The 25,676-nt window shown below is 36.8% G+C and overlaps 2 protein-coding genes across 4 annotated transcripts; one reads left to right on the top strand and one right to left on the bottom strand.

The window, feature by feature from the left end:
• Positions 1–30: 30 nt before the first annotated feature.
• LOC111322079 (negative elongation factor B) lies at positions 31–23,448 on the top strand. 3 transcript variants are annotated; one of them, XM_022925130.2, is made up of 6 exons: positions 31–1,055; positions 2,158–2,260; positions 4,814–4,909; positions 5,141–5,361; positions 6,794–7,073; positions 22,558–23,448. In XM_022925130.2, the coding sequence occupies exons 1-6, from the start codon at positions 181–183 to the stop codon at positions 22,570–22,572; spliced, it is 1,590 nt and encodes a 529-aa protein (XP_022780865.2). In that variant the 5' UTR covers positions 31–180; the 3' UTR covers positions 22,573–23,448. The 3 variants fall into 3 exon arrangements, with proteins under 3 accessions (XP_022780865.2, XP_022780857.2, XP_088612712.1); XM_022925122.2 differs by lacking the exon at positions 22,558–23,448 and adding an exon at positions 12,151–12,914; XM_088756586.1 differs by lacking the exon at positions 22,558–23,448 and adding an exon at positions 9,318–10,126.
• LOC111322092 (carboxyl-terminal PDZ ligand of neuronal nitric oxide synthase protein) lies at positions 18,059–25,422 on the bottom strand. Its single transcript, XM_022925141.2, has 9 exons — positions 25,146–25,422; positions 24,816–24,887; positions 24,188–24,301; positions 23,260–23,312; positions 23,032–23,134; positions 22,294–22,408; positions 21,919–21,983; positions 21,361–21,570; positions 18,059–20,457 (listed from the first exon to the last, which is right to left on the bottom strand). Exons 1-9 carry the CDS (start codon positions 25,257–25,259, stop codon positions 19,813–19,815), a joined length of 1,491 nt encoding a protein of 496 aa, XP_022780876.1. The 5' UTR covers positions 25,260–25,422; the 3' UTR covers positions 18,059–19,812.
• Positions 25,423–25,676: the final 254 nt, after the last annotated feature.

The following is a 25,676-nucleotide window of genomic DNA, read 5'->3' as shown; positions in this document are numbered from 1 at the left end:
CTATAAAAGTCCCTGCATTCTTAGTGAAGTGTGCATAGATCATGCGCATTCGGCTTCGGCCGTTGTCCGCCAAAATGGCGAAAAAGTTGTCTCTAGAAAACTCTTAAATTTCGTGGGTATTCTAGCGAAATTCAATATTTTGCAGAGAATTGTTGAAGGTTAAACATATTTTTTATCGTTATGGCTGGTTTTGACCAAGCAGGACTGCCGGGACCAGAGTTTATTACACAACGACTAACTGCTGCTCAAGATTTCGAAACTGTCAACTTTATCGAGAATTTTCAACAGGAAAATAGTATCATGCTGCCTTCTCTGCAACCTGCTTTGCCCTTTCTAGACCTTCATGATGTTCGCAGGTTACAGTTCAATAGTTTTGTGATGGAAAACTTGCGTGAAAAATTGCTTGATCAAGTGAAGCTTTTGGAAGTGGACAAACTGAAGAGTTTGCTTGATCAGTGCTTTCCGTTCATCCACGTGGCTCATCTCCGGCCAGTCGTGATGGAAGTCATGAAATATCTTCCAAAAGTCCCTGATGAATGCCTTGAGCAACTGGCAAATGACACTAAGCTGTACCAAGATTGTGCAATTGAGGTGAAAAGGCAGATCTGGATCAAGCATCATGCATTGTTTGGGGATGCAGTTGGTCCCCTTTTGAACCAATATGTAGAGGAAAAGTACAATGTTCTTTTCTCCACAGAACCTTTGAATTCTCACACATTCTTTTCAGTTCCATCCAAAACAAGGCGACAAAATCCAGTTGTACAAAACTTGGCTAAGATGATTGGAAAATCTCTTGAACTGTACAACCTAGTGCTACAATTTTTGAGAACATTATTTTTAAGAACCAAAGAAGTTCATTACTGCACTCTTAGGTCAGAGTTACTGATGGCAGTGCATGATCTTGAAATTAAAGACATTAAGGACATTGATCCATGCCATAAATTTACATGGTGTCTTGATGCCTGTATTCGAGAAAAAGTGATAGAAGGAAAAAGGACAAAGGAATTGCAAGGATTCTTGGATCATGCAAAGCATAGTGAAGAACAGGTTCTTGGGTAAGGAGCTGTTTATATTAAAATCAAAATATAAAAGTAGAACATTTCTTTACTCTTAATACCCTAACATCAAAACCTACATTCTCAATACTCTTCTCTACACATTTCCTTTGTTACTGACTAGGAGTATTTAAGAATCAAGGCATCTTAGGTTGGTAATCATTTTCTATATTCTCAAGATCTTTGGAATGATTCAGCACTAATTTTGTTGGGAAAAATTAGATGCCGGTCACTATTAGGGTTTGAAAGGTTTGACAACTGTTTCAATTACTTCTCCACTCAAGCTTTGAACTCTCAGAAGTGGACAACACATAGCTTCCCATTGACATGAAGTATACTTTTTAGTAAGCTGGTAGCAAGGAGCGACAAACTGATCAATCAGAGGGTGTTATGATAGTCTTAGTTTGTGGAAATGCGTTGCACCTGAAAGGAAAAGTTGCTATATAGATTTTGGGAGTGTTAAGGTTGATTATTCTACCTATGGAAACTGTCCAGTACTTAAATTTACAGGTTTGAAATGTATCCTAATTTCCCAGTTGGCTCTTGTAAAGTTGTCCAGTCAAACTACTTTTGTTCAGACACAACCCAGTTTTGTCCATGCAAATATCCATTGCATCATTTCTCGATAAATTCCCCATCCCTTACAAAACAAGCATATTTACCATGCTAACATTGTACATGCAGCCTTGAACTTAATGCAGAAAAAAATGATACAGCTGTATTTAAAAGTTTTCCTTAGTTGGGAATTAAATTCTTCTATATATGCATAAACAATTGGACAAAATGTGTGGCAGTCCAAGGAGTTGACCAGACTAAACCTACATTGTCCATTAACCAGCCATTATTTTAAGCTCTGGCTTCTGATAGGTAGATTGATAATAATCTCTTGTCAAACAACATTACCTGTGATATGGAAAGGAAAAGCAATTTAAAGGGTGGAGAAGCAATATTTTCTAGGAAATTTGGTGAAGCTGTGGCAGACCCCAATTGCTAAGCTTGTGTTGTATTCCTTTTTTTTTTCCAAGTGAGGACCACAATAGAAGTAGCCTTCAGGTCTTCCAGTATTTTAATTCTAATTAAAAGTAATATTTTTTTCTTACAGAGATATTGCAATGATCCTCTGTGATCCATTTGCTATCAACACTGTTGCCAGGAGTGTAATTAAGCTTTTGCAAAGACTTGTTAACACTGAGTCATTGCCAAAGGTAATTTATTACATGTTTATTCATAATTCTGTATTTTTAATTCTTAAGCATTTCTATGTGCAGTTATTCACATGTATGCATGACCTTCACCTATTTTCTATCTGCTATATGATAAATAGGGTGGCAAACATATGCACTTCAGTAATGCATTTCATTAATGGTTCTTTATATTTTTGAGTTGTCAGATACCCTCATAAATTAAAGAGATTCCAAACTTGGACTGAAACACAAAATAAATATAGTTTACGTCATAGAAAGTGCAGTGTACAGGGTTTTTATTCACGAGTTGTTTGTGTCAAAAACCCGAACAAGCGAGGTATGAGCAAGTGAGAGCTTTTGACACAAACAACTCGTGAATAAAACCCCGTACAAAGCACTTTCTATGTCATGAGCTGTTTATTACACATAACACGAGAATTTTCATTGAAATAATTTTCTGAACACAAATTAGAAACAAAAACTCGCTAACAATGTAAATTTAATGGCAATGGAAAACATGGCAGTACATGTACATCAAGGGAATAAAGCAGGGTTCGACACCTGGCTACCTGCACTACTAGCCACCGGGCCAGTGATTTCTAAAATTTACTAGCCCGAAACACAACTTGGTTGCCGGGATCAATTTTCCTTGAGGTCTACTACAACCCCAAACACGCAAATCTTCTTCTAAACTTATTGGCAATGTCTTCTAAAATGATAAAGAATGGTGTTTTTTTTGGACCTTGGAGAATGCAAGGTCAAAGTGGGACTTTCGTTCAAGGCATTTACAGAAATGTTAAAAGTTCCTCCCTGAATTGAAGCACCTTGGAAAAGAGTCAAGGGCTGCTGTGTTGTCGACTCCTGTACTGTTTTAGTTGCATTTAGACTCAAAGCACTAGAAATACCCACTTGGTATCCCAATGGCCCTGGCACTCCAGGATATCCACTCAGAATGTTGGAAATGCTTTTTTGTTGTCATTCTGATAGAGTGCTGTAGTTGTTCAGACTTTACGTTCTTGTGCCCAGATATTTGCATGATGTGCATTGGCAGTACTCCTTCATCATTCAGTTTCTGGATCATCCTTTACCTTCCGCTATGATTGGTGAGATTTTTAGCATCTAATCCAGCTTTTTCTACCAATGTTTTCATAAGTGACTTGAGTTTGTTAACTCCCATGGGATCTGACTTGAACCAAGGTTTTGTGTTTACGGCTTTTGTAGTGTGATTGATTGCTAAATAAAATGGACTATCCGGAGTCTTCAGGGCTTTTGTAGTGTGATTGATTGCTAAATAAAACGGACTATCCGGAGTATTCAGGGCTTTTGTAGTGTGATTGATTGCTAAATAAAACGGACTATCTGGAGTCTTCAGGGCTTTTGTAGTGTGATTGATTGCTAAATAAAACGGACTATCTGGAGTCTTCAGGGCTTTTGTAGTGTGATTGATTGCTAAATAAAACAGACTATCCGGAGTCTTCAGATCATCTGGTCTTTTAGAAGCATAGAGGTCATGAGCACAGACAGGATCTCTTTCACTGCCAACGACAGCAAATATTTTTAGCTTTACAGTGTAGGAGTCTTTTGGATCCATGCCTGTTGGTGTCTTCGTCTGTCTTTTGTTATATTCTAGAAATGTTGTTCCATCCGTTGTTTCTTTTCTTTCAACATCGCCCCATCTCATGTCCCTGTGCTCTTGACAACCTCGTAATCCAAAGAACTGTGTGTTGTTTAACCATATAGTGTTAATAAGAACCTCTGATGAAGAGCAACCGAGTAAATCTTGGCCATACAGATTATCAATTTCTTTGTCTGTTAGCATACGTACAGCATTTGGTTTATTTCCTTTGCCTTCTTTCTTCAGTTCCTTTTGCTTTGCAACTAAAGCTTCTTTAGTCTTTTGGAACTCCTTTCCATCCATAATGGTTGAGGAATAGTCTTTCTTAAATAACGATCAAAGCTTGAAACAAAAGACTTGAACGATGTAGGTTCATATTGTTCTCCGTCTTTCTTTCGAACTTAAAGTAGAAAATTGGCTATTAACACGTTGAGATCTTTTGCATCAATATTTCCAATCTCTCTCAGCTTGTGACTTGAAACTGAAAAATTTTTGAGCAGTGAGGCATCTCTCTGTGTTTTGCTTGATGTGTTCTTGTTTTCTTGATGCTGTACAAACTCATCTAGGGAGCAACCAATGGACACAAATCTAGAGCTTTCCCCTGCCTTCCATTTTCACAGGAAAAATTTGGAGCCATTCTGATTGGCTGTATAGGCTTTTTTCACATGTGAAAATAAAGCATATAGATTTCTACAAATGAGCTTTATGGAATAAAATTCTTGTGTTATGTGTAATAAATAAGAATATTTGTGTTTATGCATGTATATGTAACTAACATTTTCCAGTTAAACAATCAAACAATAACAGTTTCTTAAACTGCATGGCTGTTTTCTGCAGACAGTGCCTCTGATTGTCGTAGTTTAAAGTGGATTTTAAACCTGTTTATTATAATAATGAGAAAAGCCATCACCAATAATATTTCATGATCATGACTCATAGCAGTGTATTAAATATTGCAGACAAGTTCAGATGTGAGTTTTCTTTTACGAGTGTTGAACCTTGGAGTTAGTGCCTGGGAGATGATCAGCAATCAGCATTTTACTGAAGTGGCACTGGTAAGTTTTTGTGGTACTTTTTTTTTTTGTTTTATGTGCTCCTAGTAGTGTAAGAGCTTCCATGGCTTAGTACACATGTAATTTTCCATTACTATCTTTGAATTGTTAAACTGTAGGAAATTGTGATAGTGATTGGTTAGTTATGTCAAAGAATTCTGTATGCTTGCAATGTCTGTGTGGCTTAAAATGTAGAATTTTCCTTAATAATTTTCACTATGGGATGTATTTCAGAGTGGAGAGTTGATTCACAAGTTTCTTCCAATACTCATGTCTCTGATGGTGGATAGTAGCCTCCACTCTTTGCACAGTAAACTCCCTGTTGATGAGGACAATGCTGATATGGAGGACCCTGTCCAGTTCATTGACTACTTTGCAGAAATTACGTCATCAAACTCAGTTGCCTTCACACTTGCTTGGTGTTATCTTCTTCATGTCATTAATCAAAGAGACAGGTAAGAAAACCCAGAGTTTGCTTGTAGAATCTTCATGAACATTACTAAGCTTTGCCACATTAAAAAATAGTTTTCGAGGAAAATGAATCACCAAAAGTCCCACGTTAATTACCTGGGAAAGAAGATCTCGTCTAGGTTAGGAATGTTACGTAGAGCATGAAAGATCTTGCCTCAGTCATCCTGTATCATTTTGTACAATGCAATGATACTCCCCCTTTTTGACTATTGCTCAGTTGTATGGGATAGTTGTGGGGCTGTATCTAAAGGGTACCTTGATAAGCTTAATAGGCATGTGGCGAGTATCATCTTAAATAGGGCTGTGAGTGAAACAGATATTGTTCGTATTCTTGGTTGGCCTAGCCTTCAGTCTCGTAGAGACTATCTTAAACGCATGCTGGTCTTCAAATCTATGAACGGCATGGCACCTTCCTACTTATTAAGTGATTTTACTCAAGCTAAGAAATATCATACATATAATACTCGACATAGGGATTTGATTCGTCTTCCTTTGGCCAAAAGCAGTAAATATCAAGGCAGTTTTAGATATAATGGTGGGTGCACTTTTAACAATCTGCCCAAAGCAATAAGATCACTGGAAAGCCTTGAAACTTTTAAAACTGAGTGTAAGCGGTTTTTTTAAGCGGATTTAATTAGTTGGATTTAATTAGTAGACTTTGTATTATTTTGTTCAATGAGTTTTACCTTTTATCTGTTAATTTCATGTGTAAACTCTGCACCGTCAAATTTTGTTTTGCAGGGCTCTCTTTAAACTAGCTATGATAAATGTGATGTCCCTGTTTAAATATTGATTAAATAAATAAATAAAATCATACTGCACTGTAATAGGATCTTTGGGGTGCAATAGTTGGAAATTATGTAGATGTTTAGAGTGTAATTCTGGTTGATGGTCAGGCACCACACACAAATAATCATTTAAAAATTATGAAAATTAAAGACAGTCTGATTTAGAGCCCCAACTAGAAGATGAAAACCAGTTTATTATTTGCAAGTTTAGCAAGTGAGAGAATAGAACTTCAACTAAGGATCTTCACTCAAGATGTTACAAAGAGATTGTAAATATTTTTTTTTTGTTAATGAAGCCCTATTTAATAATAATAATAATAATAATAATAATAATAATAATAATATAGATCAATTTCTATAGCGCATTTCCATGTAAATGCTCTAATGCGCTTTACAACACTGTGCAGGGGACTTTTCTATTTAACTGTTTCTTGACAATAATATGGGGAAGAAGTATGAAGAAACTAAGTTTCAGATTTTCTACTTTTCCACTTGATACAGAGCAAATCAATTTTTCAAGAAAACTGGGTGACAAAGTTTTTCATAAATGGGGTGAATAGGTTTAATTTTTCTTGTGATTGAACTTGATTATTTACCAATAATGTGTATTGTATCAATGTGGCTGCAGACACACCCTTGTTGCCATCTTGCCCTGGTTTGCCAACACATGTCAAGAACGAGCATTGGATGAAGTCTCCCTTCACACTCTGATCAGCTCACTAGCTACTTGGCAAGAAGAGTTTACACATCTTGATTTTTGTGATGCGGTGTTTGACCAATTTCTTCTTCCCTTGGTACCTCACACAAGTGTAATGCGTCACACTCTGCGTTTGCTATGGTACATTCTTCCCAAATTGGATCCTCAAAAGGTCGTACACATTTTGACCATAGCACAGCCATCAAGTGAGGTATGTACAATGTATTGTAGAATTGTTTGAATTTTTGCACTCTCTTCTTAACGAAAAGTCAGGGTTTCGAGACGAAGCCAGCTGCTAGATAAAATGCTGCCTACTTTGTTATATGAGCAACAACTTTAGAATGGTAGGGAGCCATCTTCTAAATATTAGTACATGCATGAGTGGCTTGTAAAGACCTACTTGAAACCTCAATTTACTGCACTTTGCATCCTTCAAAATCAAAAAGTAGAAATAATTTTAAACTGTTTCAAGTGACCTCAAAACCATCTTAACAACTAGCTAATAAAGTAACTAGTCTTTTGAATAAGAGAACTTAATGTCTTCATCCTGTAAAATATCTTACAATACAATTCCCTCTTAATTAGTTGGGCAACCAACTAAAGGTTTACCCTCGTATTTCTCCTCCTCAAAGCTCAGTCACGTGCAATGGGGAATACCGCAGACATGTAATAACGGAGCAACCTTCTTTCCACAATGTTGAAGATTTATTAATTAATCAATTCAGTATGTGCACACATAAAAAAGAAGTGTCAGAGGTTATCCCTATCGAGGACGCTCCCTACTTAAAATATAAAATGTATATACTACATAACTATTAAGTTAAAAATAATCATAACAGTGGAGGCCATTAAGACCATGAATAGTCTTGTAACACTCTAGCAAGGATAGATAAGATCTCCTTGACTGAAGACTGGACCACCCAGGCATTCCCAGTCTTTCTTCGTACGGCGAGTCCCTAGATGACATTGGCAGAGCATATTTCGAGGCCCTACATTGTACTCGTTCAAGAGCATCAGTGTTCTTTTGTAAATATGGTGACCAGAGAGGGGTAGCATATTCTAACCAAGGCCTTGTACAGATGAGAAAAGACTTCCTTGTACCCTGCACCAACATTCCTCTTAAGGAAACCCATCCTTGGAGACCCAGGGGCAGTGGGTCGATTTCAAGTTAGGGCATGAAGAGCCCCTGGGGACATTGTCTTACAAGACTAGTTCCATATGGTTGCAGTCGTTCTTCCATCTGATTGGTACCAGAAAATCTTTGTGTTTTTCTGCCCAATCAGAGTGAAGTGTGCTTTAGAGTCCTTTCGTGTGTTTTAACACGGACATATACTAGTAGCTCAGTTGCTCGCTGTTTGTTTGGACCGTGCGACGGAGATTTGCTTGAGGTGAAAAGTTTCAGTCTCACCACACAATGTAAGAGATCAGATTGTCCGCGAAAATCTTACCGGAAATTATACTGAATACTTTCGCAGGTATCACTAGAGAACGTGTTTTAAAGTTTGCGAGGTTTGTATACAACACGATGGTTGCAGTCATTGATATGTCACTTTAAACGTTAAACGAGATTTAAGCTTAAATCTTTCTAGATTTTTTGCATAATTTGTTCTGACTGAAACTTTGCCAATCCCGTGAAGTTATTTCGTCACACAGGCCACGCAGGTATGTCGAGCAACTGGTACTTGCGCAACTTTCTGTGCATGCCAAAATCTGATCTGATCTTCGCTTGAAAAAAAAGAAAAGCTAAGCGCGGAAACTTTTGCTTATTAGATGTGGGTAGATGACCCTGTACTACGAAGCTGACATTTGCAATAAAGCAAACCTGCCCTTTCCATCCAATATTTCTTGGTCTTTGGTTTTGTTTTTCCCATTGAAAACAGCATCGGATCGAGTCCCAATGATCAAAGGTATTTAACTTGGTCTTCAACAATCAACAGAAGAGGTGAAATGACGGTGACCAAGGGACTACAAGAGAATCCGTGGCCCTCCTAGCTCAAGAATTTCAACACTCTAGACAGCAGTTGAAAGATTAAACTCTTCCCAAACCCCTTCGGTAACTGCCCGAAAACATCTCTCCTTCCCACGATGTTCTCGTTAATAAGTTTTTGTTCAGATTTTAATTAGCTAACTGGAAACACAGCTCAGCTTTCTCTTATCACCTGCTGGAGGTCGTCCACGAACTTAACGTTCTCTGCAACCTTGGCCGTATTGTGAATGACTACTACTAAGATTAGATTTTGGCGTGCACAGAAAGCAGAAAGCTACGTAGGCAAAAGCGCCAGTTGCCCAACATACCTGCGTGGCCCGTGCAACGAAATAACTTCATGGGATTGGCAAAGTTTCAGTGCCAAAGTTTCAGTGCCATGCCCTAACTTGAAATCGACTCAGCCCCTGGGTCTCCGAGGATGAAGGAAACCCACAATCTTATTGGCTTTATTTACAACTCTCTGCAAAGGGGTGTTCCAAGATAGATTTGAAGACAACGAGACCCCCAAATCAACCGTTTTGGTGACACACTGAAGTGGATATGTCAATTATCATCTTTTGTATGCTCAAACATACAGACCCACACACTGTTCGCAGTAGACCCACTCCAAAAGATGATGTGTGTAATGAGCGTATATTTCAAAATGGGTCGTTCTGCAAACTCAAAATAGCAAAAGAATCAGATGATTTAGTGAAGGTCTCATCAGAATCAAACCAGAAATCAAATGAGTTAAATGTGGACAGAGTGACAGAAGAACATTTGCTGATAAAACCAAGGTGCCTTGTGATCAAACTCTAGGAAAAAAAAAACAAAGATGCCATGTTGGACTTTCATCAGAATGAGGATAAGTGCAATTGTTATATTTATGTGACCATTATTGTGATTGTTAAGCTTACATTTGTTGTTTTTGCTCAAACAGAGTACATTATCAGCTGCTATTTTTCTATTTGTTCCATTAGTTTTGTTGCTTTTGTATGTATATTATATTCGCATATTGTTACGCTGGAATGTCTGTTTGGTACCAAATAACGTGGTGTCCGATATGATGATGTATTGGACAAAGTAGCACCATGTATACAACAAAAGTGCAATGAATCAGCATTGTGTGTACAAAAAAATGATGTTGCAAAAGAAATAATATAATTATGCAAAAGAATTCAAGTCTCATTATGCGATGTTTGTTAATCATTGTAATGGTGATCGAGTACCATGTGCAAAGACGATTCGATCGTGATCCTACTCTAACAATCAAGGCACCATATACCCTGCTGGCAGAGGCGTTTATTTGTTAACTTTCCCTATGGTCCATGTAAAAATAAAGTCCTCTGCGCTTGGCCTGTTAAATCTTCTTCGAGCATGCACGGCCTGTTGCTTAGAAACAAATTAGTTCCCGGTAGTACTCGGCCAACTTTGTAGGATGCGTGCGCATAAAAACGTGTTTAAAACAGGTTCTGATCGGTTTTGCAAATCAGATTATCCACAAACTTGGATAATTACCAGGCGCATGCTTGAAGAAGATTTAATGGGCCGAGCGCAGAGGACTTTATTTTTATGTGGACCGTAGGGGAAGTTAACAAATAAACGCCTCTGCCAGCAGGGTAGGCACCATATAGTCAAGGTGATATTATGTACTTTGGTGAAAATGCTGGAAAACAATGTGTTATGAGTTTGATTGCTTTGATTTATAATAAGATAAAAGGAATACATACCTGTACTGATCTGATACAAATTTCGGAGAGGGTAATCAATTGTATTCAACATTGTCACGATGTACAGGGCAGATGTATTTAATGCAAACTGAATCATTGTCAATGATTGCTTTGTCTGAGAAAAGTACCAGCTTAATTATAGTGAAAGCTACACTGGTAATCTACATCATTGTGATTCAATAATTTAGGGATATCTGTTCAATACAGTATGTCTATAGACAGGGCTTTTGAATCACTCTTGTCACAAAACTACCCTTCAGTTATTCTGAAAGTAGAATGTGTTGGTGTCAGTATCTATCATATGTAGGAGACAAATAAAATTATTTTAGAAGCCATCCCTCAGGTACATGTGTACTATTAGAAGTACCATCTATTCAGGGCTTAGTACAGTATTTCCTGACTATACACTCCCTCAGTGACAATTATTTCTCCCCTATTGCACCAACTTAACTGGTTGTCAGTGAGCCAGACATTACAACTTAGAGATACAGTTATGGCCTATAAGTGTGTAAAAAATTTAGCACCACCATACATAATCAACAACAGTTCTTTCTATTAATTGAGCGACAATGTGGGCAGACTGTTTTCCATGTTTGAATTCTAGATGTGTCAAAGTTAATGATAAATTTCTGAAAGAAATAGTTAAATAGAGGGTCTTTAAAGGTAGAAAGAGCTATAGTTTCCTGAATATCTAACGGAATATTGTTCACGAAATAAGGAAGTACAAACACAACTTGGTCGCAAATTAAAGTTGTTGGCATTCCAAGTATGGCCAGTGATCAAGTTGATATATTCATTGACATTAATATTGTAGTACTTATGCACACACTTGTAGAAGAAGCAGATGTCTCAAAGTTCGTGCCAATAACATAATGGTAACAGTTTTAGCATTTTAAGCAGGACTTATAGTCAGGTCTTTCCGATACCTTATAACTACAGTTCAAAATGAAACGAGTTGCCCAACGTTGAACACCCTCTAGAATATGTAAATGATGGACAGTAGATTGAGGGGCCCAGACCTCACTAGCATGGCCTAAGTGGGAACACACAAAAGAAAGATATAGCGTCCTCCTGCTATCAGTCCCAATGAATACATATGAAATAACTGTAGTGAACAGTTTGAGAGAAGAACACAACTGCTCTTGTAAACAATGCTCTGCAGTAGGGCTTTATGCATGTGTTAGTCAGTAGCAAAGTGTTGTAGTTATTGGAGTTCCAGAACCCTAGGGTGCATAGCTGACCAAGGAAATAAATTCCTTCGTAACATGGGCGTCAACAGGCGTCTTAAAAAGGGCAGATTTACACATGAGATATCAGTCCAACTGAAAGCTTAACGCCTGTAGCCCGACTTACAATCTTAGATCTTCCTGTTTTCTGTAATTTTGAGGGTAAAATACTCAAGAGTGCCGAAAATAGAATCTCAGAATAGTGCCCAGTACTTCTGCTCAACTTAGTCAATGATAGTATTTCCTATTACCATTTAGGTAATTTAATCACATGTACTTTTGTTGTTTCTGAATCAATTATTAACATAATTGTTACTTGCAGTAGCCAAATGGTAATAGTATTTATCATTCTATTTGTCACTACAGCACAATGAGGCTGTTCATGATCTGCATGCCTTGTTAGTTGAACGCATTGCCAATTCCAGTGCCCTTACACCTGGTTCATCATCTGTGGAGCAGCCATCTTCAGCATCATCCTTGTCATCATCCTCACATAGTCCACTAGAGTACATTCAGCCTGCCAGTAGCTAATCATCACCACAAACTAAGGACAACTCTGATGTTCACATACAAACTCTAAAATATAGGTTTAGTTGGGCTTTTTAGTACTAATTAGTGGTGAAGACTTGGTCAGCTGTCTGATCAAAACTGATGTTATCACATGTTTAGACATGATTGCTTCACTGATGTTATCACATGTTTAGACATGATTGCTTCACTGCAAAATCTTCTCATACTCATAAACTCAATGGTCTCAGTGAAGGAGACGTGATCAACACTTCAGGGAAAAGTTGAGAAATGTGATCTGCTAAGGACAAGCAGAACTGTTATTTGCCAAAGCTTAAGGCTCTAGGGGAAAAATGGTGATGTTGATTTACATGACACAGACAAATTATGATAGTTTACAATAGCAGACTTCAATAAATGATTTCTTGCTCAATTTGCAGAGTTTGTTTCTCAATTTTTTTGTAAATCACGTTGTGGTAACTAAGGGAAGTGGTCTGTCATGTTTCATGGACAGGGTAGGCCACAACTATGCATGTGTATGTAGGTGTCTGCAGGTTATGTGGTGGGCTTACAGCCTTAAGAAGGGAGAAAGTGCATTAAATTTTAATAGTTATTATCACTGAGCTCTGCTGTTGCAGTTTGTGTAGCTTGTTGTACTAATTATTGTATTTAAGTTACTGGTATTTATAGAACTGGTAGATGACTACAAGATACATCACATTTTAATCTAACATTACAGGAACATCCACTGTACCATTCAGTTTACAAAATGGAAACTTAAATTATATCCTCCAATTGGTCAAACAAAACATTGTACTTCATGGAATCTTTTTAAAGAAAGCAACCACAGTCGAAGTTACTCTCAGTTTTAATTGACCAATTAATGGAATTGAAGTCCAACACCCAAAGAATTCAACAAGTGAGGATGTGTTTTTCGTGGCATAAAAGTCAATTAAGAAACATCTAATAGAACAAATAAAGGGAGTTTTCCCCTTGTAATTGTCAGATACATTTACTACAAACTTCAGGCTGACAGAAGTCATTCATGGATGGAATCCTTTCACCTATGAAATGTTATTCAGAACAACTTTGAAAAAAATGTTTTACATTAATTCTAATTTACTAGTATGGAACATTTTCATTTTTCTTTCTGATAATATGGATAATTTCATGTAGCTGTGTTGGTGTTAGGTGATTTTGTGGGTTTAAAGAAAACATTTTTGAGTCCAAAGTGAATTTTATTGTTGCAAAAATGAAAACTCTTTAGATTTATTACTGTGCTTATTCATCTAGTTTGTACAGTTAGTCTTGTCTTCAAAAATGATTTTTTTTTACAAACAAATGCAATAAGTACTTGAAGCAAAGCTTTCAATGATCTTATGAATGTACAGCTTGGCAAAATATTTTTTAAGTTTCCCTAACCAATGAGATAATCACTCCAATTTTGGGAAATCACTGGCTTTAATTTCTTTTTACTAATTAACACATATGAAGTCTTAATGAACAAAGAGTGTCTCTGGGGAGTGTGATCGTCCGAGTGAAAGTTTTTCTGATCAAGACTAATGTTTGTGGAAGTGACCTCTGGGCTGTAATCATTGTTGGAGTCAAGTCACTCAACTGGAAAGTTAATGTCCACTGAATTTATCAAATCACTCAGCTTTCTAGCATAAGAACCCATTTTGGGGCTTTCCTAGCATACATGGTCACAGCACTTCGCATATGTGAACAGACTGCCTATATGGTCACATTAGCTCGTAGTTACCCTACTATTAGATAACCACACTACCTTGCCTTAGCAAACTGTCATCTAACAACCTTGTCAAGGTTATGCAAAACTAAGCTAGTCTGTTAAATACTTCTTCAAACTGAGAACAATATTTTAAGCTTCACAGGCATTAATGATGCTATTCAGACCTTTTTGAAGTGCACAAACTGCAAAAGGGATCTATCAGACATTGAAATTGATGAGCTAAATATGAAATGCTTTTGACTGCGGGACCAAAGAAAATGATAATGAGCATTATTATGAGAGACAACAACAAATTTAATCCTCCCTGGGTTTCAGCGGAACTCATTCAGCTCTGTCGGAAGAAAAAACATCTCTTCAGGAAGGCAAAGTGAGTAAACACAGATTTCTTGTGGATGAGATGGCGCACTTTGAACAACTCTGTTAAGAAAGAGTGTAATGCAGCAAAGCGGAACTATGTTAATGACCTGGCTGATGAGCTTGCTACTAACAACACAAGGAGCCCAGATAAGCAACGAGTCTGGTTGTTTATTCGAAATGTGAAGGAATGTATGGGAGAATATTGAAGAGTCTTATTGTCGTAAACTTATATCTTGAAATGTCTGAGTTAAAGCTCAAAATAAATGTTACCCTACCTCTCTTGCTGTGTATTGTCATTTCTGTGGCTCTAAATGGCGAATTTGAGCGATTTGGTGGGTTTTGCCATAGTTTTGCGTCGACTGTTACTATACTTTATAAGAAGGAGACAAGCTTGTCTCCTTATAACGTATAGTTGTCTCCTTATAACGTATAGTTGTCTCCTTATAACGTATGGTAACAGTCGACGCAAAACCCACCAAATTGCTCAAATTCGCCATTTTGAGCCACAGAAACGACAAATCGTACACAGCAAGTGAGGTAGGTTTTCATTTACTTTGAGCTTTAACTCAGACATTTCAAGATATAAGTTTACGATAATAAGACTCTTCAATATTCTCCCATACATTCAACCAGACTTGTCGCTTGTCTGGGCTCCCTGTGCCCATACAATATGTCTGTGTAACCGACTGTTGTTTTATAGTGAATGTACCAGATTTACCGTTTGCCTCACCTATAGTGATATATTGCTGGCAATGTATATAAATAAATGATAAATAAACGTTGAATTACTTTACCTGTGGTGCATGTAAAGTCGTCCCTTTGCCTCAAAAATGTTTTTTTTTTCAGCAATTTTGAATAAGTCTGAGTTCGTCGTTAATCTAACGAAAGACAAGGGTGGAAACCTTTTTTGAAAGGGTTCAAGCGCCTGAGCGATTTTCACCCCGAAAATCGCACGCTCCACTTTCAAACTTCGCAGCATTAAGGTCAAAAGATGCGCGATTCTCCGAGTACCTTCCAATCGAAAATCCATCCAAACGGACCGAAGCTCGCCCTCGAAGAAAGTCAAAGAAAATCAAAATCCCACAGTATTTGAGCGTCTGGGATGGGCGACCCAAAAAGCAGGAACGATGGAATGCCAGAATGCTGGAATGCCGGAATGACGGAATATGATCCCAAATCCTAAAATCTGGAACGACGGAATATCACCCCAAATCCTAAAACCTGGAACGACGGAATATCACCCCAAATCCTAAAACCAGGAACAGATGTCAGGACATGTTGCACAAAGTTTGTACAAAGACATTCTAGCACTTAGCTCATTCATCTCCAAGACGATAATGCACGTGACTAAAACTAAGTGTTGATTTTTTTTTTTCCTTTATTGAGTGTTATGAATAATTATAAACCATTATACCTGAAAGGTAGCTGCGTTGTAAACCTAGCCTGCAGTGCCGGCGTATTTAGGGCGTACGAGTGCACATTTTTTAGGCCGCCATCTTCTAATAAATTTCCTTCGATTATTTGTAAACTGCTGATGCAGTCTGGCCAAAGTCCCCCGAAAAGTGTTGTGATGCACATTTGATCATATCCACATGTTAATCTACGCAATATAAATATTAGATTATTATTATTATTATTATTATTATTGCTAAAATTCAAGGCAAATTTAGCACAACAAAAGATAATTAAACAGGTTTACAACGCAGCTACCTTTCATGCATAATGGTTCATAATTACTCATAACACTCAGTAAAGGGAAAAAAATCAACACTTGGTTTTAGTCACGTTCGTTATCGTCTTGGGGATGAATGAGCCAAGTGCTTGAATGTCTTTGTACAAACTTCGTGCAACATGTCCTGAAATCCATTCCGGGTTTTAGGATTTGGGGTGATATTCCATCGTTCCTGGATTTAGGATTTGGGGTCATATTCTGTCATTCCGTCATTCCATTGTTCCTGGTTTTAGGATTTTGGGTCATATTCCGTCATTCTGTCATTCCGTCATTCTGGCATTCCGTCGTTCGAGGTTTTAGGGTCGCCCGTCAATAAGGCCAATAAAGTTCTTGGTCTAATCCAGCGAACAATCGGTTCTGTAAACAAGGAAATCTTTTCCACTATGTACAAGACTCTTGTGAGACCAATCCTGGAGTACGCTTTCCCAGTATGGTACCCTTACCTAGTTAAAAATATTGTTCTCTTGGAGAAAGTTCAGAGAAGAGCCTCTCGATTGACTTTAGGTCAGCAAAGGGGTGAGATGTCATATGAAGATTGTTGTGAAATGTTACATTGGTCGAAGTTGACTGATAGAAGGCTATATTTTTCCTTGGTAGAATGCTATAAACTTGTATTCGGGCTGAATTGCCTTCATTTTTGTGATTTTTTTAAATTTGCTTCAAAACGTACCAGGTCCAACCACAATTACAAACTGCAGGTTAAATTGGCAAAATGTAATTGTCATAAATACTCTTTTTTTGTTAAAATCATTCGTGAATATAATGACCTGCCCGCCAATGTCATTGAGATAGGTAACTTAACACGTTTCAAAACAGCTCTTAAATTATACAGGTGTATTTCTTAGGTTTTTATCCATCTTAGATTTTATTATAAGCATACATTTTTAAATTTTATTTCTTTGGAAGTTTATTTACATAGGGTTAACCTCTTAAACTTCCTTTTTAGGGTATTATTTGTGTTGTTTATTCTTTGATACCTTAAGTATGTATGTATGTATGTCTCAATGACTTGTATCCCAGTTATCATTACTATTAATACTGTTATCAAAGTGACTATTATTATTGTTAATATGATAATTTGTTACCCTTTAATTATTAGTTGAATGTCAAGAAGTCACTATATTATTGAATCATCTCTCTTACTTTTCAAGTGAATAGAAATCTTCACTACCTTCTAGTGTCACTCTACAATCATCTTTTCAATGCTATAAAAATTGTGCTATATCAGTAGCCACATGCAGTCTCAGACTGCCTATTTTAACCCTGAAAACTACAAACAGCTGGCTGTCTTGCCATGACAATGGCAACTAACTCTTGGGTGCAAACCTCTACTGCTGATTTCACTTAAGTGCATGGAGTGATATGTTCTTTTGGCATTTCCAAGATTGACTGGCTGGTTACCAGTATATTGTGATAACACCAAAATGTGTTCACATTCTAAGAGGAAGTTTCTTGTTAGTTAAATGGATAATCTAAAGGAGCTGGAACAACACAGGTCACAATGCAAGAAACCAAAGCTCAGGAACAAAAGTCCTGATACTTATATGTGGCTGCTAATTGGCTTTAGAAAATTGTCACACCATGACAGGGGTTTGCTGCATCCTTGCCTTATCATGGAAATAGGGTGATAATGTGGCATGGGAGTGGTAAACTGTTTTCTGAAAAAGGGGCCATCCAACCAAAAAGAAAACAGATAGAAGACAGACAAAATCAATTGATACTAAAGGTTTCACTTCCTGCTAATCAAGTGTTGCAATTGATACAAAAGAGTGAAGTCTCAATTTGCTCAAGGGAAGGGGATTAGAGATGCAAAAGGTTTCTTGTTCTTCTTGTGTCTTTATCATCCATGTAACCCTGTATAAGTAACTTATTTTAAATAAGTAACTTAAATAACTTATTTTAAATAAGTAACACATTTTAAATCAATGTTCATTAAATTTTCATTTTATTTTCTATATATTACTCAGTGCTCTCATTCATTGCAATAAAAGCCATCTTCACTAGTGTTCCCTCACTCCAGAATATTTTAAGTTTAAATATCCTCAGTAATTTAAAAAATGTATCATGTACTGTTATAACTTGTGATCAAAGATTAAATATTACCATGTGCCATTGATATGTCATGATAACATGCAATTTTTCCTCTGTATTGAAGATGCAAAAATATTCAAATCTCATAAGCTAGGACTAGAATGGGATACAAAATTGACAGTTCCTGCTAGCAATATAACCCTGTGTCATTTCATTACAAAGCTACTTGAATAAATCTGAATGACTTTTGTAATGGTACTAATTTATGATATCAAAATTGTAGTAAAACAAGCTCTGGAATAATGGCATTGTAAATCAGAGTTCTATACAATCATGAAGTTTAATAAATTGAGTTCCAAGTTGAGACCATCAACTTACTACTGAGTGGTACTGTAGCTATCATGTCACGTGTTGGATTGTTTGGCCACCTTTATATTAAAATACTTTTCTTGTTTAGAGTCAAAACATCAAATACTGATAACCTAAAATTTCTCAATTTCATTCGACTGTTTTCAAGAGAACAGTTACACATGAAAAGATAGACTGATATCAGAATAAAAAGCACCCCACAAATGCACTTTTCATTCTCAGTACTTCCTCTACTTTGATTAACAATAGTATCTGAATAAAAAATAATTGAAATCCTTAAAGAGCATAATTCCCAAAACGTATGCATTCTCAGCTTTTTCAGGGTAATTGCCCACTATTTTACAAGTACTTTAAGGAAAAATAGTGCTCATACTTGCATCTGCATGTACAAAATGTTTATGTTTCAAATGGGATAAGAAATTTGTAGTATTTTTTTCAATAATATAAAAGTTTGGTAAAACTGTGACATATTTAATAAAGCTGTACAAATATACCAATGCATAAATTCAGAGCTTAAAAATAAAGGATATACATTGCACAAATTTAGGCTTCTGTGACTGTGAGTTATATACAATTAATTTGAAAATATTAATACAAAACTTGTGAGAAAAATTACACTACATGCATTTTTGCTCTTATATTTGTCCATTAGCAGCCCACACATGTCTATTGGGTGCATCCTTATTACTAATATGGGCAAACATTTAACCATTCACTAAAGATGTAACTGACAAACTTCTACCTTTTGCCCTGCAAATGACTGCCATGCCACCAATCTGCTTATGTTGTTGCATAGCCGTTAAGTATGACATTAGTCATCAAATTTTTTTTCAAGACAGTTTCACCCTCTGATCTGTCACCATCCCTTCTCAAGCAATAAGAAGTGTTAACTTCTTTCAGTCATTACTTAGGTTTGAGTCTGACAAATTAATTATATATTCCCTAGTGCACTAGGTAGTTTTTGTAAATTCTTTTTTGTCAACCACAGATACATATCTGGATCCTTCTACTGTAATCGCAGACAATGCAAGGCAAATCACTGGTTAGAGATGTGCCCCGTACAAAATTTAAAATTGACCCTGTACCCTTCTTATGGCCATTTAATTCACTTTCTTCTGTCAGTGATATCTTTCATTCCTGGGCATTTGACTTGATGTTTCATTCCACTACATTCAGAAGAAAGATAATTAAAAATAGCTATCTTGAAAATCTTAAAAAGAGTTGTACCAAGATAAGCATTCCCCACGACTGCCAACTTGAAGACTATCTGTCAAACTTGATATCAAAAGGAGCCATTCAAAACAGGAGCTGTTCCACTGCTGTTTTGAGGTGGTAAAGATGTGTTGGCTTTGCTGCCTACTCCATTAAACTGTGTTAAACTACCATTGCTGGCTGAATTGCCACTGTCAAATGTGAACTGTAGAAACTGCTGAGGGAAAGGTTCGTGTCTTGGTTCAACCATTTCAAGATCAGAAGAGCTCAAATCCACAAGGGTAGGAAGTGGGCTGCTTTCAGGGACTGCATTGCGCACAAAAGATTCTGCACTTGCAACTTTGCTGCTTGACTGTAGGGAGGAAATACTACCATCAAGAGGATCCATCACACTTCTGTGTGACATCACAGGGCTTGGAGTCACAGCTGGAGGAGGAATAGTGGGAAATACAGGATCACCAAGCATGCGACGTTTCTGAGCAGCTGTTGCTGCTGATAACAACCCATCCTTGACTGGAGAGGAGCCACCAGATGATGAAAATTGTGAGTGTAATGGTGATCCTGAAGATATCTTTCCATCCATATCCAGACTTAGGCTTACACCAGAATCACCACGACCATGCATTTGATTTTGCATAGTCTGAACTTGATCAACCAACTGTGTTATTGTTGTTATCAAGTCCTTATTTTGCTTGAGCACTTGGTCTAGTTGGTTCTATAGAATATAATATGCATCTAGTTAACCATCTAACATAAAATAATGTACTCATTAGAAAATAAATTTTTCACAGTGAAGTCTACTTGGGGAACAAATGATTTAGAAAACATATAATTCTTTGGGAAAATTAATTACCTGACGAGGGAATTTCAGTATTTGTTTTCAAGCGGAATTTATGTGGAATTCACAAGTCAAGTGATTGATTGTCCTTGAATCACATAATAATTGAATGAAAATAAGAAAAAAGAAGCCAGCAATAAAATTGTTTGTTTTCATCCCAGGAGCAAAACAAAAAGATACAAAACAATATCACTTAGTCTTGTTTTCAACTCGCAATTTCACACCAAGTACCTTGCTTTGTTAACCTATCCAAATGCAAGATTTTATCCAATTAGGCCACTCTACCTGAAGTAGTTTTATACACTAAGAGTTCAAGCATGTTAACTTAAACGAAATTCCATCTTTCAGTATAAAGGACACAGATGGCAAAGTTACTGGTTTTTAACCCTTTGACCCTGTAAGAGTCACTAACATCTAATTTCTCCCTACTTTATCACCCCTGAATCATACTTAAAAGGTCACAAGAATAAAGGAAATGATCATCAACTAAGGAAGCTCTTGATTATTAAAAAAATTCTCCTTGTCAGCACCATAAGAAATGTATGGAAAACAGTATGGAGAATATACATACTGATGTTAGGCTGTTAAGGGTTCATTTTACCACCATTTGCAACATATCAGCTGAGCATAAATTGTATTTTACGATGTTCAGTACCCCTACATGTATATACAAGGACAAATTCCATTTGACCAAGATTAGAAAATTGCAATTATAGCACAAACAAAAAATTTCATGAATAAAACCCTTAAAATGACAAATCAGATGTTATCGCACTGTACCTGGAGAACCTGCCTTGCTGCAGCTTCATCATCAAGATGCTGAGTCAAAAGCTTTATCTGTGCCTGGGCTGCCTTTGTCTCTTGCCTTTGATGATCCAGCTGCTGTTGATATATGTGACGCAGCTGTTGAATTGTTAAGGGTGCAATACCAGCATCTGCCTCTGGTGGGTAATCCTTAGTAGCCAACACCGAGTCTGATGAGAAATCAATCTGAAAAGGCCACAAGGACAACTAATATTAATTTCAAGCATTCCCTACATGCCTTAAGCCCAAAACGTTTTGTTCAAAACACCAAATGTTTGCTAATCCTTCCCTTTTGTAGTGAAGATGTAAAATTCCATAAAACCTCCTTTCCCCATTACGGCATTGCTTAGTGGTGAAAAGTTTAATGCAGCTACACTGTATAAAGGCCCTCTTGCTACTGCATAGACGTCTCCAAACAAAATATGAAATAGACATTTAAGACATTTTTACAGCTACATGTAATTGGTGATAACTTCTCACATAGTAAATGCAAAATATCATTCACTCATTGTCCATAGCAAGAAAAACATTCACCTGTCCCCCAGTAGAATTTGTCCCTTCTGTTACCATGGGTACATCACTTGCAGGCCCATCACTCTCTGAGGAAATGAGAATAAAAGCCACTCATAATATTTCACTTAGTTGTCATGGCATAAGTGATTGATATCAAGTCTACATGCACGTTGTAGATATCAATACTTCAAGGCTTTGCATGCCCTAACTCCTCCACATATTGTGCTGTTTTTTAAAAAACAAAGTACTAACTGTAGTTTTCCCATTAGAAACACTTAAATTATTGATTTGTACTTGGGGGTTAGAAAACCATCACAAGTTAATACCAGTTTCTTACACGTGTGCGCCCTGAATGAAGCCTTTATTTCTGGCAATTCTTGCTGATCCACTACTTACCTAGTTTGTCCTGTTCATTCTTTAAATTATTTTCTTGAGCCACTTGACTGAGTGTTCTCTTGTGACACACCTCAAAAGCTTGGCCTACTGTTCTCACAATGTGTACAGCATCTGCCTAAAAATATAATCAAACAACTTACAAGATCAACCTCAACAAATGTTAAAACAAAAACCTAAGGGATTATTTAATCAAAAGACACAATTGCCCTAATCAACTTTCCCTTTTCTAAACACTTACCATGTCTTTCTTTTGACCAAATTCAGCAGATAAATCCTTAGATGACAATTAAAGTACAACATTCTACATGCAAATGTAAGCACCGAGAGACAGAAAAACTGCAAGAGGCTTAACAGAGAAGAAACTTTAGTCCTACATGTACTGGTGCCACTGTACGTAGTTGAAGCTCAATAAATTAAAAACATGCTGACAATAGAAACTGGTTTCTTTGTATCTATACTACTTCAAAAAAGATGAGAGGGAGAGGAGTAGAATGGGAGTTGTTCTTCCATATAAGGAGTGCTTATTTCCTTGTTTAGCCTGAGTTGTAGAAGCTTCTTCATGGAAGAGCATGTATTAGAGAGTACCACAAGGTGTTTCCTCTACAAGCACTGAATGCTACACTTGAAGGTTCCTTCAGTCTGCAATCTTAATACTGGTATAATATCTTGATAAAACAGCCTATGCTCAATGCAGTTGCATTTGTAAGTACTGTTAAGATCAGAAATCAATACTCTTACCTTATTACTTGCTTTAAATACACTGCATTTAAAAAGATCATCATCCTTTGAAATAAAACTAAAGATCTGCAGATCTTGGGAATCATGCGATACATAGAAAATTCTGAAATGTTAGAGAAAATGTCAACCACTTAGATCTGGGATAAACTGGCAATGTTATTTTTACAATTTGTGTTTCTTATAAAGTTTGAACCATGTTTAATGATGAGCCATTCGTCATTTCATTACCTGTTAATGGGGTATTGCATAACTTCTGTTTCCACAGAGGGGTTTTTCTTTCTCTGAAACAAATTGGAAGTATCATTTCAATAAAACATGTATCTGCCCACTAAGGAGTACAAGTGGGTGGAATAAAACTGTCAGGAGAACCTGATGAACTGTTCCTAGATGAGCTTCAATAAAATGATGTTCCAACCACTGGGAGTTTATTTTAATAATACTCCAAATAACTTCATGCTAAAGAAACTGGGCAAAAGCCACAGCCATCTAGCCACTTGGCTTAATTTCTCACTTTACCTCACTCTGTTGTTAGCAATGTCCACAAATTAGTACAGAGGTGCTAGATCAAAGCTTAACCCTAGCCAACACCCATCATCATTAGAATTTTCTCACAAACTAGCCCACAATGAACATTTTGACTTGGGTGTAAAAAATTTCTAGAATGAACTTCAAATAACAATCTAAGCTATGAATCCTTAGAATTCTAAAAGAAACTTCTGGAGTGTCTAAAAATGCTGCAACAATTTTGCATCCAGCAAATTGAAACAAACCAAAGAGAAAAACTTCCATTGATTTTATGGTTACATGGAACTCTGAGAACTTTGGTCTTTCAAGGAGATTAATTTTTTTACCATTCTGACCTTGTCTTACCTCGTCAACCTTACAGTCAACACGTGCAGCTTCTCTTGTAAACTTCATTATGCAAATAGTAAGGTTGTTTAAAGGCAAAAAAGGTAAAGGGGACATAACTTGACCAAGTTTTGCCAAATAAATGTCAGTCATGTGAACATCACAACAGTTTTTTTTCTAAGATTGATCTGCCACTCGACATCCTTTTGAGCCAAAACAACAGGAAATTGCCAGACATCTAAATATAAGCCAGCCAGTCAAGAAAAACCACTGTAAAACAAGCATGGTAAAAAAAAAATATGTTTACATGATGTGTGATCCAGCTGCGTTTGCCTTCCTCCCTTCGAACCACTTTAATTCCACTCACTGCAATTGAGAGTTCTGTCCTTTCCTTCTTGGCACCATAAACTTTGTACTCATACTGGGGAATGAATAATTACAAAATCAGACAAACATTCTGCTGCAGTAACACATTTTTGGGAGAATTATGCTGAATAAATAATTAAAAATAATTTAATCTACCAAATTTTTTTCATTGATAATCACTTAAAAAACATCAACTGAAAGGAATAAGTTGATAATTTTAACCATCCAAACTAATTATTTTTTGACACTGAAACTAAACTTACAGTTTTAATCGAAAATTTGCCTGGAGTTCACTAAAAAATTTTTGGTGATGAAAACCTTAAGGGTCAGTGTCAAGGGCGACTCATTGCCTCAGGCGAGACATGCATAGTCTTGACAACTCTTTGAAAGTTTAAATTTAATTTCATAATAACAAAAAGAGTACGGAATCTGTATCAGAAAAGACCGCCCTAAACTACATCATAAAAACAGCTCACTGGACGCAATATTACAGAAATACGCGCAAAGAATTCTTAAAATGGTAATTATCTAACGATATCAAACAAAACTCGGAGGTTTTCCCACTTTACCCGTATTCGTCGCATAGCAGTGACAATTTCAGCTCTGCTGCTAGGTTTATGGATTTCTTTCGTTCCAATATACTGTGAGAAAGAATAAAGAAGACAAATATGTATTATTCACACCTTTAGCACAGTTCTAAAGCGTAAACATCTGCGTTTGTCCCGAACCAATTTATAATTGCTGCCACTGAAATTAATAATGACAGCTAACATTCAAAAGCTAACGGAAACAATCTAAGAACCCTTTTAAGAAACTCCTACAAAATGATTTAGTCCAGCGACTAGTCTTTCATTGGTTACGCTTTTAGATTAAATTAAAAAAGGCAAAAGCTGCAGTACCTTAACTTTGAAGGCAATTCCATGATCGAACGCGTCTTCGTTATGCACTGGGGACTTACTGTCGTAAGCTTCTTCGACGAGGTCGTAATCTTGTCTTCGCAATTTACCTGGCATTATTGGTGAAAACTAATTTTTCAAATGTTCGTCATTCTATTCATGAGCGACCTCAAATCCAAGAATACCACTCAAGTATACACAACGATAACATTGGCGTTCGAATGCATAATTTTATGATGGGATTCATTTGCGTTCGTGAAATCTTCGGAACAGGCTTCGTTGTGCGGAAACATTGCGACTCCTTCCGGAAAACCCCGAGGTGCTAAGATCGCGTCAGATCGCGAAAAATTTTCTGCATTTAATAGAGATCGAGGACACTCTTACAGTTTAAAGAAATGATTCAAAAACTTGAAAAGAATTCCAGAAAGCTCTATCTGGTTGTTATCTAAATTTAAGTGTTTTTCTAGAAAAGTACTACTTGGAGAGGGCGTGCTGCGAATCTCCTCGCACACTCTTGTCTTGTCACAGCATCCT

Source organism: Stylophora pistillata, chromosome 4 (assembly GCF_964205215.1).
Source record: "Stylophora pistillata chromosome 4, jaStyPist1.2, whole genome shotgun sequence".
NCBI lineage: Eukaryota > Metazoa > Cnidaria > Anthozoa > Scleractinia > Pocilloporidae > Stylophora > Stylophora pistillata.
This window is presented reverse-complemented; position numbering and strand designations above follow the sequence as displayed.